Raw genomic sequence first — 13,073 nt, 5'->3', positions numbered from 1 at the left:
TATCATTTACTTAGTTGTGATCTGATGCAGCCTCGTGTTCCTCAACCCTCCACTTTTCTACCCTGCGCTTTGAAGTGGATAAACCACCAAATAACATACAACATTTGTGATGAAAGGGGGACCTCAATAGGAAGGGGCAAAAGTATGCCACACAGCTAATGCAGGTTGCACTTTTTTATGTTTACAAAACTGTGCAAGGAAGAGACTTCAAACACTTACAATTGGGGCTATTATTGGGTTTGAGAATTGGGCCGGGAAATTCACATTTGACAATGCATTCACATTTCTCAAGCATGATGGCCTGAGAAACTGCGTCAGGCACTCACATATGTGCTGAAACCTTCCCTAAATTCCTCAGATCAGCAGTACAACAATCTTCTGCTGCTTTATGTCTTGCAGATGGTCATGCTCGGATCACATATGCCACCTTGAATGGGTGCGGGAAAGGCCTGAGAGAATTGCCTGTGGGCATGAAGAGAGAGGGGGTACACACATGTCTGGTAGCTCTCAGTGGCTCACAAGAAGCGTTGGCAGACTCAAGACCAGGGGCAGATTCAACACTTGGTGCTCTACAGGAGGGACCTGAAGACCCTGCTCTTCAAGGAACTTCTCACCAATCTCTGATCTCTCCACTCAACACTACTTCCCCCCCCATGCAGATCCCCCTTTCCCTGCTCCCTCTACTGATCCCGGTGCTTCTTCTACCCTGGCACCCTATCTTTAACACCTAGGTGCATCCCCTATATACCTTGCTCCATTGCTTACTAGCTAGGCTTGCACTTCATAAATGCCATACTTACATGCATAGATGGATATATGCATGCATGCAATCTATCCAGACAATCCGACAGGCCTCGATCTCAAACTTTCACATGCATTGGTTGCACATTGTTTTGCAGATCATCACCCTTTTCACCTGTGAGGAATGTATAATGGGGTGAGTTCAGGACAGATGTTGAGTACTTCAGTTGAACGTACAGTAACAGCTGCCAGGCCAGTCGTCATGAGCAGGAGCCTTCTTATTGGAGGTAAGCAAAGAGGCAACATGGCATAGGTTTGAGCTGGAAAGACAGCCAAATAAGGATGGATTGTGTTTAGGGCATGTGCAATGGTTCAAGGCACCGGTACCAGTCTTTTATGATCGTTGAAAAGCCATGCTTTTTTGTTGTTTATTCATCACTGGCCATGGTTGGTTCAGGATCTGGTCCTACCATAGTCTACTTTGGGCCCCTACCACCTGCCCAAGCCTTCAGCAACTAAAGGGTCATTGCATCAGTCAACTTCAATACATGTCAGACCCACCTGTCTTGGTTGAAACAGACCAGTATTCAGCCTGCATTTCCTTGGCCATCCGGATGGCGTCAAGCTCAGCTTGCCTGCCTTCATCCTCTGACTGCAAGAGGCAATGGTAAACACAACATGAGAGAAGCCTTGAAATTAGGAACTGCATCAAGAATGATGGCCCAGCCCACAGCGCAGAGCTATGCCTGTCCTGCGGTGCAGTTCCATGGCCAATATACAAATGCTTTGAGATGCTAAACACCATATCCCTTTGACCACACTCTTTACAGCCCTAAAAAACCTCAGAAGCATTGCTGTCCACTTTAACCACACCATATGTAGAGCTTTGCACTCTCCAGCCACTCACTTCTGCCAATCTACATAGTACTGGGGGACTTTGGACTAACTGTCAATTTGTGCTAAACTCTCCCTAGTTTTATAAGGCTTCCCATGCACTACATTCCATGTACATCACACTCTCCTTAGTGGAGGGATATCCCGCATGCACACCATAACCCATATTCTACACTTTGCCTAGTGCTGGTAGACTAGTCAAACACCCCTGAATAATACCGACCACCCAACAACACTGAAACTCCTTTGGTACATCCCACACACCCTTCTAACGTGTTCTAGGTTAGAGCATAGGCAAAGCCTTTCACCCCTACTTTTCTCTTTTCTTGGCACCATAAGCCTCATTAGAAACCACACACCACTGCTTCCCTTTCTGTCTAGAGGCCTGGCTTTTCCAGGAATGTTACAGGCAAAATGCCTGTGTCCGTAAAATGTCTGCAATACTATATATAATGCCTTTTGGCATGGAGCACTACCGGTGGGGTTACGCCTCACCCCTGATGTAACACTCGATGAGGCAAGGTACGATTATTCAGGCTCTCAAACCCTGGGCTCATTTTCTCAGTTTGTGCCCAGTCTTATTGCACCTACAACATCCAGGCACACTCCAGGAAAATGCATTGCCACGTTGGTTGCAAAAGCAACTACCATTACCTTCAAGGGTTGCTGCCACTGATGATCTCTGCAGTCCACAAATGCACATGTTGGGGATCCTGTGAGATGTTCAGCATGCATGCTTGAAGGCTTGCTAGCCTGAGAAGGCATGCGGTGAATTCTTATCCATCCCTACCAAATAGGGAAGCGGACAGGAACAGCCAGGAAAAGCATGGAAGTTCTGGAAATTGCACATGGCAAGACCGTGAGGATCAAAATTAGCCCCTTGCTACTAGAGCAATACTGAGACATAGCCCTCCAGTCTTACCACTCTCCCATGTACATGGGTGTAGGGACTTTGCATTCCTCTGCACCCCTGACATGGGGAGCATTAAAGTCACTGAAGCTCATTGCGAGTTTGGAGGCAGCCATGCCCTACTCGAGGCTGCCTCCAAACTCGGGTCCGGGTTCCTTGAATAAGGAATTACCGTGCCATTCCAACCTTGGAGGACCCGGTAATTCCTCATTCAATGTACCCATCCCCATTCCCATTTGAGCCCCTATAGGGCTCAATGGGAATGGGGAGGGAGCTAACAACGGGCCCGTTAATAACAGGCCCGTTGTTAGCTCTCTGGTCCCCTCGTGGGACCCGCAAAAGACGTCTGGTCTGACCAAACGTCCAGAGCGGGTCCCGCAAAGGGGGCCTCGTAATAGGGCGGAATGGGTTTAACAGCTCCGGGAACCTTTACCAGCGCCGTTAAACCCATTCTGCCAGGGTCCTAATGAGGCCCATAGCCCTCCAGTCTTACCACTGTACCATGTACATGGGTGTAGGGCCTTTGCATTCCTCTTCACACCTGACATGGGGAGCACTAATGTCACTGAGGCTCATTACGAGTTTGGTGGTGCCGGAAAAAGTGGTGCTAATCCCGTTTATCTCAATTTTTACCGCAACGCCAAACTACAAGTTTGCCAGTATTACCTATGCCCATTTTTTTATCTAAAGTTGAGGAGTTCACTCCAGCTTCAAGCTGCAGGTAAGTCCTCCACTTTACCCCCAAAAATCATCATTACCATCTGGTAATACCGCAGGACGTAATATATAAAATCTTGCGCCTTGAAACACTTGTGTATAGGAGCGTTATACATGCCATATCATATCAATATCAGCAAAAATCCCCACTGGAGTCCTACGGGCTTCATTAAATGGGGATTCACACCAGCAAACTGCCACTTATAATCAGGTGGTATTACCACCGGAGGTAATGCCTCCGGTGGTAATACCACCTGACCAAGTGGCAGTATCGGTATTACTGGCAGATTTCCCGCTGGAATACCGGAAAACTCGTAATGAGCCTCAATGCCCTGGAAATCGACATCGGATATTGAGGCAATAAATGAAGGTAACAGTCAACAGGGATCAGTGTTAGGGGATGGTTTCTTCTACTCACGCCGATCTTGTCCTTTATCCCAACCAAGAATACCAATGGAGTGCCTGGGTACAGCCCCTTGCTCTTCAGTGCATTGTCCAGCCACTGCCTGTAAGTAAGATTATGACCTTGTAAAGTCATTATTTTCAAACAACAATAATATTCATGTTAAACAAACATTTTACAATGACCAAGCATAACAAATGTAAGAGCAAAGACAGCATTGGGGACTATGGTCCTCGTTACAATGAGAGCTGAATGGATGTGTGAAATAGTCTGTCCGATACCACCTCCGATATATTAGGATTGTACAGGGACATAAAGATGAAATTACGCCAGATCCAGATGAAATCAGCTGTCACCCCGCACACATGCAGATTCACTGTGTAGAACCATTAATATGTAAAATGCCTGCCTTAGGGTCCTGAACATATAAACTCCAAGCCCTGTTTTTCTCCCATCCTCAAGCCGATGCTCACTCATTTCTGTGGGCCTGGTACTGGACCTAGGCTTCGATCTGACTGCTTTGTAACCTCCTCGACTTCTCACCATGTGCTCATTCCTCCTCCCACGTCTCCCTGAAAACAAATAGGCTGGTGTTGTCTCTCTCACTGCCTGGCACTCTCACTGCATCTCCATGGGACTTGTCACAGTTTCTCAGTCTCACTTTTGCTTTCTTCTCCTCCTCCTCCAATTGCCTCTCCTTCCCCAATCTAACTTCTCCTTCCTCTCCTTAGGTCATCATCTTCCTTCCACATTCATTGTCTCCTCGGACCTCCTCTCCTTTCTTCTATGCTTATGGGCCTTTAGCTCCTTCAGCCTATCTGGTTGCCTCCTCTCTTCCTGCAGCACCAACCTCCCCTGCACCGCTACCTCCTACTGCATTACTAACTCCTATTGCACTACCAACAATTCCTGAACCGCCATATCTTCGTTCAACACCAACTCACCCTGCACCACAAACTCCCCCTGCACCTCCAACTCCCCCTGCACCTTCATCTCCTCCTGTACCTCATCTACTTGCGTACCTCCTACACCTCCTGTACCTCCAATGCCTCCTGCAACTCCTCACACAGCGCCCCTTCTCCAAAGACCCACACCACCCTGTTCCCTGTGTGGGCTTTTGTTACAGTTCCTTCCATGCCCCTGGTTAAGCTTGAAGTAAGGACTTGCAGTTGAGTTTAGTAATGTTTCTTGCTTAGGGATTTGTTGGTTTGCCAGATTTCCCGTGCTCAGGAATATCTATGCTGTTTCTCTGCTTCTCTTCTACTGCATAAGGTCAGCTGAGGTGGTAGGACCCGTTTATGCTCTGCAGTCCGCAGTTCAGCCAGGGTTCAGAGTGGCAAACTTTTAATGTCCCGTAAACCTTGGTAAGTGCTAGCATCATCAAGCATCATCAAGCACCAAATACTGCAGGTCATGTTTTACAGTGATTCTTTAAAGGGGCAGTAGCAGTGGCATAAACCATTTGTTGGTCCTCTGCCCCCAGGACCCAGTGCTGTCGGGGAGAGCAGGGGATCCTTCTCGTACTCCTCCAGGGCCACACATCATGTAGTAGGAGATGGGGCCCAGCTTCAAGTTTTCCCACGTACACCTTGAGGGCCAATTAAGGAACATCATCACAGGCTGCAGATGGTAACTGCCAATGGGTCACAAGCCCACTCTCATGTCCCCTTGACTGGGCTACGTAAGTGCCAGGAGCAGTATCTCTCCCTCTTTACAAGCTATTGTACCAGGGACAGCTCCATCACTCCAGCTGTCCCGTCCTCCCAGTCCTCATTACAGTTGTCTTCAGATGGGCCTAGGTGGCGTTCCACCCCTACCTGTGCAGTGCGCACTACTCCCACTCTATGACCCAACAAGCCACTGACATTGTGACACTGACATTTGCTGGGTTGGTGATGCGGTAGGGATATGAGGCAGACACTGAGGTTTGTTGGGTTAGGAAGTGGGCAGGGCGCCAGCAAAGGGCGAGGGAGTGTGGGCACGGTCACATTGCTCTGTAATGCAATGAGGAGTAGAATGCAGCACAGGATCAAAGTGCAGCAGACCTTGTTAAGTAAATGCTAAGATATGTAGACTCCAAAACATGAGTTTGAGGACCACAACATTCTATTGATTTTGTGGTTGTGTTGTAGCAATGCTGTGGGTATTGACAGGTTAACACAGGGTCAGGTGCCAGGGCTTCTGTAGGTATCAAGGGTCACCTGTGCAATGGTGGGGAAAATGTCAGTAGATGGACGTGTGTGCATGCATTTGCGTATTTCAGGGCAGGGGCTGCATGATAACCTGTCTTCGTCGGGTTCAATGCCACTGCCGTGCATGGTTGGTCTGACATTCTCACTGCATGTCAATGAGCAATGTCTAACATTGGGGGTTGATTCTCGTCCCACCACTAGTTAGCTGATCTTGTGCAGGGTAGGTATCAGTTTGGTGCTCTGGTGCTGCTGTTTTGCCCATGCCTCTTGTGTGTGCAGGGTCAAGTGCACACAGGTATGGTAGGTGCCAGCTGTGTGATACGTTTCATGCATGCATTGTTTGAGTGTAAGGTGATAGCTTGCACTTCACTTATATAGGATGCTAGCCTGGGGTGGCAATTGGCTCTCCGTAACACGGGTTTAGCAGCTGTTCCTCAACATCATTGAGTCGCGTGTTTATCAAGCATTGCCTGTAGAACTTGATGAGGATTTTTTTTAAAAGTCACTTGTGATGCCACAGGTCAGACTGATGGTGCCCTGGAAGTAATCTGTGACATGTACATGTGGCACCATGAGGAACCTGAATATCTGCAGTCCCACCATGTGGCTGCCTCCTCAGGATACACAATCAAATTAATCAACTCTAGCAATCCATTCCTCTCTAAACAGAACCGACTAGAAATCGCACACGCCCTCATAGGGTCCAAATTGGACTACTGCAATGTCCTACTATGTGGAACCTCAGAATCCAATCTCCACAAACTCCAAACCACCCAAAACCACACCCTGCGTGCAGCACTAGACATTAATAGGCATGCCTACATCTAGGAAGCCAGAAAATCAGCCCATTAGCTCCCAGTGAAGGACAGAATCAAATTCAAGACACTCTTTATCACCTTCAAATGCATTACCAACAAGGCTCCACAATACCTCACAGACACCATTAAAAAACACTTGTATTCTGGACCGACTAGGTCCGCCTACAAGCCCCGCCTCCTCACTCATCGCTACAACAGGAAAAGAGCAGGAGGACCCTGCTTCCTTGCCCGGGCCCCAACACTCTGAAATGACCTACCGCCTCACTTATGAAATGAACCCTTTTATCATGTCTTCAGGAAACACCTCAAAACTTTGCTATTCAACTAATATATGACTCTCATGCAGATTGCCCCCATTTTATTGGTACCTTCCTTAGTCCCCCCCTGACCACCCCTCCAATTCCCCTGTAACCAGCGCCTAGATGCCTCTGGGTTTTGTGCTATAAATGTACTCAATAAATAAATACAAATAAATGATGCCCTTGTCGGTGTGGGATGAGCTTTATACATGTAATAACATAACATAACATAACATCAGTGCAATGAAGAATATTCCTGCTTCAACAATGATGCAAGTTGTAATGTGTTTGGGGACTTTCCTGTGGCACAAATAAGTGCTTACTCTCATGTGGTATCATTTCCAGGGGAGGGGCTTACCCCATGTTTTCCCCTTTCCTAATGCATTAAAAGGGACTGGAGTGTATTTTTTGCGGTACATAAGGATTATCTGTATGTAGATATAGTGTACACAAGGTTTATCAGCCTGTGTGTATTTGGACAAAAAAGTCGCATACAAATGCACTAGTGCATACCCTAAAGAGAAGCATACACATTTCATTCTGTATGTCCTTGCCAATTGATGAAAGTGCACCGGACAAATAATCTTTTGCCAAGAGAGTAGATTTTCTTATAACGTTGCTGGATAAGTATAACAGTTCCTTTATCGAGATACTCGCCAACCCCGTGAGTTTGGATGGCAGACTATTCCTGTCCGGCATGAGTGGCAGGGTTTTATAATCTACATTAAACATCCCTGAGTATGTGTATGTGGACCATGATAGCAGATCGGGTTGGGGCAGAGGCTCTGAGTTATCCCCCCATATACCGCCTCTGGTGTATGCATCACAGAGCCCCTTTACCATGCGGGCTCCATTTGACTTTAGTCACAGATTCGAATACCCCTTTGGAAAATGGCGTTCCACGGGCACCCAGGTAACCAGTGGTGGCTCAGCGTGATGATGCCCGCTATCAGTCATAATACATACCCAGGGAGAGATGTGTTGAGAAGTGTCTGTGACTATCAAAGAATAACAAGCTCAAACCCAGGTATCCAATCACCAGCTGTTGAATAAAGGAGCACATTTACAAGCTCTGATTTTAACCTTTGAGAACAACAAATAAAAATTGCAGACTGCAGTTATTATTCACTTAACTACCCTCATGCAAACCATGGAAAATGTCTGGGAGAAAATGTGGTCCTTGATGATTGGTCATGGAGAAACAATGGATTACAGTGGATTGTTGCCAATCAAACAAATAGGCCCATGTAATGTCTTGTGTGTTATAGTATTTAGAGCATAGATGCTCTTGTGACTACTTTTGTTTTATGGTAATAAATATGTAATGACCAAATGCACTTGACACAGAAGCAGGCCCACTAAGCATCTGCGATTGGCCAAAAGGCTAGTTTTACATAAGTCGATAGATTGTGTGCATAGGGTTTTGAAAACCATCCATGTCTCTGGAATTAATTTTCAGAGAGAAATATTATGGTATTGTGCCACTGTTTCCTTCTCAGCCACTTTTGTGGACCATGTCACCGATGGCCTCAATAATCTGCAGACAAGGAAGGTGCGTTTTCACCAGGGTTATTACAGACCACAATAGACTGTTTGTGAGGCTGTGGTGGATGGGGCCACCTGGTCTATTCTCAACCTTCCCTTGGGCTCTCTACACCTTAGCCCAGGCGTCCCCACTCCTCACAACAACTACCAAGACAGAAATCTAATGCACTGTCATCCCTGCTATCTAGGCTTAATCTGCTCTAATGGAGGGCCCAAAGGCTGTGGCTTTCTCTATCTCTCTCCCTCTGGGGATTTTCTAAATGCATCCTTGCTGTAGGGTGGTCTCATTGCTTCTGGTATGCCAAACAATGATTTCTCAACTCCTCTCTCGCTCTCTCTCCCTCTCCCGCCTCACTCTTACAGCGTGTTGAGACCATACCAATGGTGAAAGGCACTATACAAATGCTTCTCTACATTATTTTCTCTATCTTTCCCTCCTTCTCTCTCTCCCCCACACTACTCTAATTGGTACCATTCTCTCTCACACACAATACCCTACCTGCACTCTCTCACACCACTGTCACAATCTTTGCAACACTTCTCTCCATCATCCGTTCTCCACTGCAGGCTTTGGGCCAGTTTATAACGCACTCCTCAGAACCCAGAGGCATATGGGTGCGACAAGGAGTAACCATCAAACATAGAAACCTGGAGCTCTGCTTATGGGAAACTTGGGGGCATGGTTATCATAGAGGCAGCTAGCAGGTTAGTAGTAAAGATATGTTTATATTTTTTTCTTAAAGTTTTCAACTAGGTTGATCTTTCTAATTTCTTCTGGCAGAGAGTTCCATGCTTGCGCGGCAGCTGTGTAAAAAACGGTCTGTTTAACCTGTGAGAGTGTGCATCTCGGATCTTTGAGCTGTAGTGTGCCATTTGATCTGAGCGTTCTTGTATTCGACTTCACATGCAGGTCCCTTGACGGATATACAGGTCGTGTGCGTGTGATGCACTTGTATGTTGTAACAAGCACCCGAAATTGTAAGTCTCTTCTTGCTTTGGTTACATGGTCAGATCTCCTTAGCCTCGTGATGGCTCTGACTGCGTTGTTCTGTATGTCTGGAGTCTTACAAACTCTGTCTTGTTGATGCCCAAAAGAAGACTGCCACATCAATCTATCTTAGTGTTATGCGTACAGGATTTCGTAACGGTCTATGTACGTTTCATGAAACCAAAAGACACAGGAGAAACAACCAAACGTCAGGCAGTGGATGGCGCGGGAGATTACTTCAAAACTCGGTTTTCTGAGGCGGCTGGAGGTTGCCATGGAGGTTAGGCAATACGTTGCTAAGGAGACGCAGCGTTCGTGCTGGGTCACGGCGGTGATCATGTGATCCTGGATATTTAACCCCGCCTCCCTGCTTGCTCAGTGCTTCTGATCAAGCATTTTGTGGCGCTACTCGTTTTCTTGACCTTGTTCTTTGGCTACCTGGTAACTTTGACTCCCTGATTTTGGACCCAACCTTGATTTTTGGATCTTCCTAGTCTGTTTAGGTAACTCTGTGCTTTTCTGGTATCCGACCTCCTCTTTCCGTCCGTGGATTCTGTTTTGCCTACTCCTTAGTCTTGTCTTGCCCATGTGATTTCCGAACCGGCTTTGCTTAAAGGATTTCTTTAGATAACGTTGACTTCACGTAACTCTTGTTCTTCTGTTCGTACATTCTTGTACTGGTTAACAGCCTCAGCTGCACCGTGGGACAGCCTCCGCTGCGCCGCGGGACAGCCTCAGCTGCACCGTGGGAAGGTATCCGCCGTCCAGCGACACAGCCTCCGCTGCACCGTGGGACAGCGTCTGCTGCAACGTGGGATAGCATCAACTGCACCGTGGGACAGCATCTGCTGCATCGCGGGAGTTGTAACCACCATTGTTATACCGTGGATATTCTTGCTTACGTATTCCTTGTAAATCAGACGGAAGTTTGGTTTCCTCGTTTCATCAAAAAAAACATTTGCCAGTTATACTTCGTGCTCCACCATTTTGGAATCCCTCTGGTAAGAATTTCTGTGCAGTTACGTATTTGTTGGCAGTCTTGTTTCTTGTACATAAGTGATTGTAAAACCAGAGGGGTTGTTTGTTTTGCAGAATATTCCTACTATATACGGCCCGTACTCAGATCATGGTAAATCTTCTTAGGAACAGTTCTTTCATTGATCAGGTTAGTGTGGGAGGAGTGTTAGTAAATGCTTGGAGCCAGAAGGTATATTTGGATACTAATTGTGCTTCTTTCCTTCTACAGCTACGTTGGTCTCGAAGGGAAATCCTAACATCTTTCAATTAATTGATCCCTCTGTATGTGTGTTTCTACCATTCAGAGGGGTACATTGGTCGGAAGAATTCTTCTTCTACACTACGGGGTCAACCAGTGAAGAGGAATTCTGACATAATTAGAAGCCTTCTAAACATGGACCCCAACGAGACCCTAGCTAACCTCCTCCAATTAGTGGCAGATTTGAGAACAGATATGGCTAATGCTCATGCCACCACTCAACAATAGATTTTGGAACTCCAAACAGCCATACAGCCAATGCCTCAAGCAGCACCGGCATTACCGAATGCTCCGGTCATTGAACCCGCACAGGCGGAGGCCAGGCCAGTGTATATTACGTCACAATTTCCTTTGGCTCCACCGGAGAGGTTCCATGGGGACCTAAAACATTTTAGGACATTTCTAAATCAATGTTGCTTGCACTTTTTATGCCGCCCAGGTTCTTTTCCTGATTCTGCAACCAAGGCAGCCTTCTTGTTGTCCCATCTTGGGGCTACTGCAGCTGCCTGGGCTAACCCTCTTTTGGAAGAGGGTAGTCCTTTATTGTTCGATTGTGACACATTGATTGAAGCAATGGGCAAGGTGTTCGACACTCGATACAAAGCCCAAGTCATGGCATTGGAATTGTTAAGTTTGCAGCAAGGGGATATGACACTCTTGGCCTATTTAGCGAAGTTCAATCAATTAGCTGCTGAGACGGGTTGGCCTGATGATAAGAAGGCCTCATTGTTCTATAAAGGACTATCCAAAGCCTTAAAAGATACCCTCGCTATGGTGCCAGTAGTTCCAGCCTCCTTTCCAGAATTACTGGAGCTAGTTCTTCAGATAGACGCCCGTAAAGCTGCTAGAAAAGGGGAGAAACGTGGTGTGGCTCCTGACGTCCACATCAACCCTGTACCGTCTACTGTTGCACCAGAACCAATGCAGATCGGGGCAGCTACACGAGGTCCTCTTTCACAAGGGGAAAGAGAGCATCGTAAGAAAAACAATTTGTGTTTCTATTGTGGGTCTTCAGAACACCTATTGAAAGCTTGCAATAAGAAATCCTCCAAAAAGCAGGGAAACGCGAGAGCTCAGCAATAAGAGGAGTCCAATTACCGAGCATTTATGTTTCCAAGGACTCCATATTAGTCCAACCTGTTAAAATGGAGGAACATTTCAGGTTATCCCAAGACAGGAGTGTTCAAGCCACAGCAATCATAGATTCTGGAGCTACAGGAAACTATATTGATACCATGTACGCCAAGGATCTGGGCATTCCTATCATAGATAAAGTGAATCCTGTTATTGTGAACGCTGTGGATGGATCCACCCTGGTTTCTGGAATGGTGATTCAGCAGACAGAGGATTTGGCAATGCAGACTATAATGGGACATTCAGAAAATATTTTCTTTGACCTTATAGCTGCACCACAGTTCAGGCTCATATTAGGAATTCCGTGGCTACGGTTATATAACCCTTCCATTGATTGGCACACAGGCAGTATTGAATTTATGTCAGAATATTGTGAGAACCGGTGTTGGAAGAACAAGGTCCCTGCGAATAGTCCTTGCCATCCTCTATTGGATATGGCTTCTACTATTGGAGCACTTATAACGAGTGTTTTGCCTACAGAATATTCTGAATTTAAGAATGTGTTTGATGAAGGAGGTGGTTCGGTTTTGCCCCCGCACAGACCTTACGACTGTCCTATTGATTTGATCCCTGGGGGAAAATTACCATCAGGTAGGATCTATTCCTTAACCCACAAGGAAGATCTCATTCTGAAGGAATACACTGATCAGTCTCTGAAATCAGGGTTCATATGCCCCTCAGTTCACCTGCGGCTTCTCCCTTATTTTTTGTGCCCAACATAGAGGGGGATCTCCGTCAGTGTATTGACTATAGGGCTCTCAATTCCATCACTGTTCGGAATCAATATCCCATTCCTCTCATTTCTGTGCTCTTAGATCAACTGGGTTCATCTGTTATCTTTACCAAATTGGACCTACGTGGTGCTTACAATTTAGTAAGAATCCGTAGTGGAGATGAGTGGAAAACGGCCTTTAAGACCAGGTATGGGTTGTTTGAATACAGAGTCATGCCGTTTGGGCTCTGTAATGCTCCCGCTACATTTCAATATTTCATCAATGATGTCTTTCACGACATGATGGACCAGTTTCTAATAGTTTACCTGGACGACATACTGATATATTCCAGATCCTATGAGTTAGATGTGACACACGTTTCTCGCGTCTTACAAAGACTGCGTGAAAATAATTTGTTTGCTAAATTAGAGAAATGTATTTTC

At 46.4% G+C, this 13,073-nt stretch overlaps 1 protein-coding gene across 3 annotated transcripts in view; it reads right to left on the bottom strand.

Annotated features, from left to right (window-relative positions):
* LOC138492580 (ras-related protein Rab-36-like) overlaps window positions 1–13,073 on the bottom strand; it is a 176,853-nt gene that overhangs the window by 19,978 nt on the left and 143,802 nt on the right. For all 3 annotated transcript variants that reach the window (XM_069619851.1, XM_069619852.1, XM_069619853.1), the window contains 2 exons: window positions 3,681–3,768; window positions 1,303–1,393 (listed from right to left, as the gene is read on the bottom strand). In XM_069619851.1, coding sequence (XP_069475952.1) covers window positions 1,303–1,393; window positions 3,681–3,768 — 179 coding nt within the window. The remainder of the gene's footprint in view (window positions 1–1,302; window positions 1,394–3,680; window positions 3,769–13,073) is intronic.

This window comes from Ambystoma mexicanum, chromosome 10, assembly GCF_040938575.1.
Source record: "Ambystoma mexicanum isolate Mex_15411 chromosome 10, UKY_AmexF1_1, whole genome shotgun sequence".
NCBI lineage: Eukaryota > Metazoa > Chordata > Amphibia > Caudata > Ambystomatidae > Ambystoma > Ambystoma mexicanum.
Note: the sequence above shows the minus strand (reverse complement) of the source record. Positions and strands in the feature narration are given on the sequence as shown.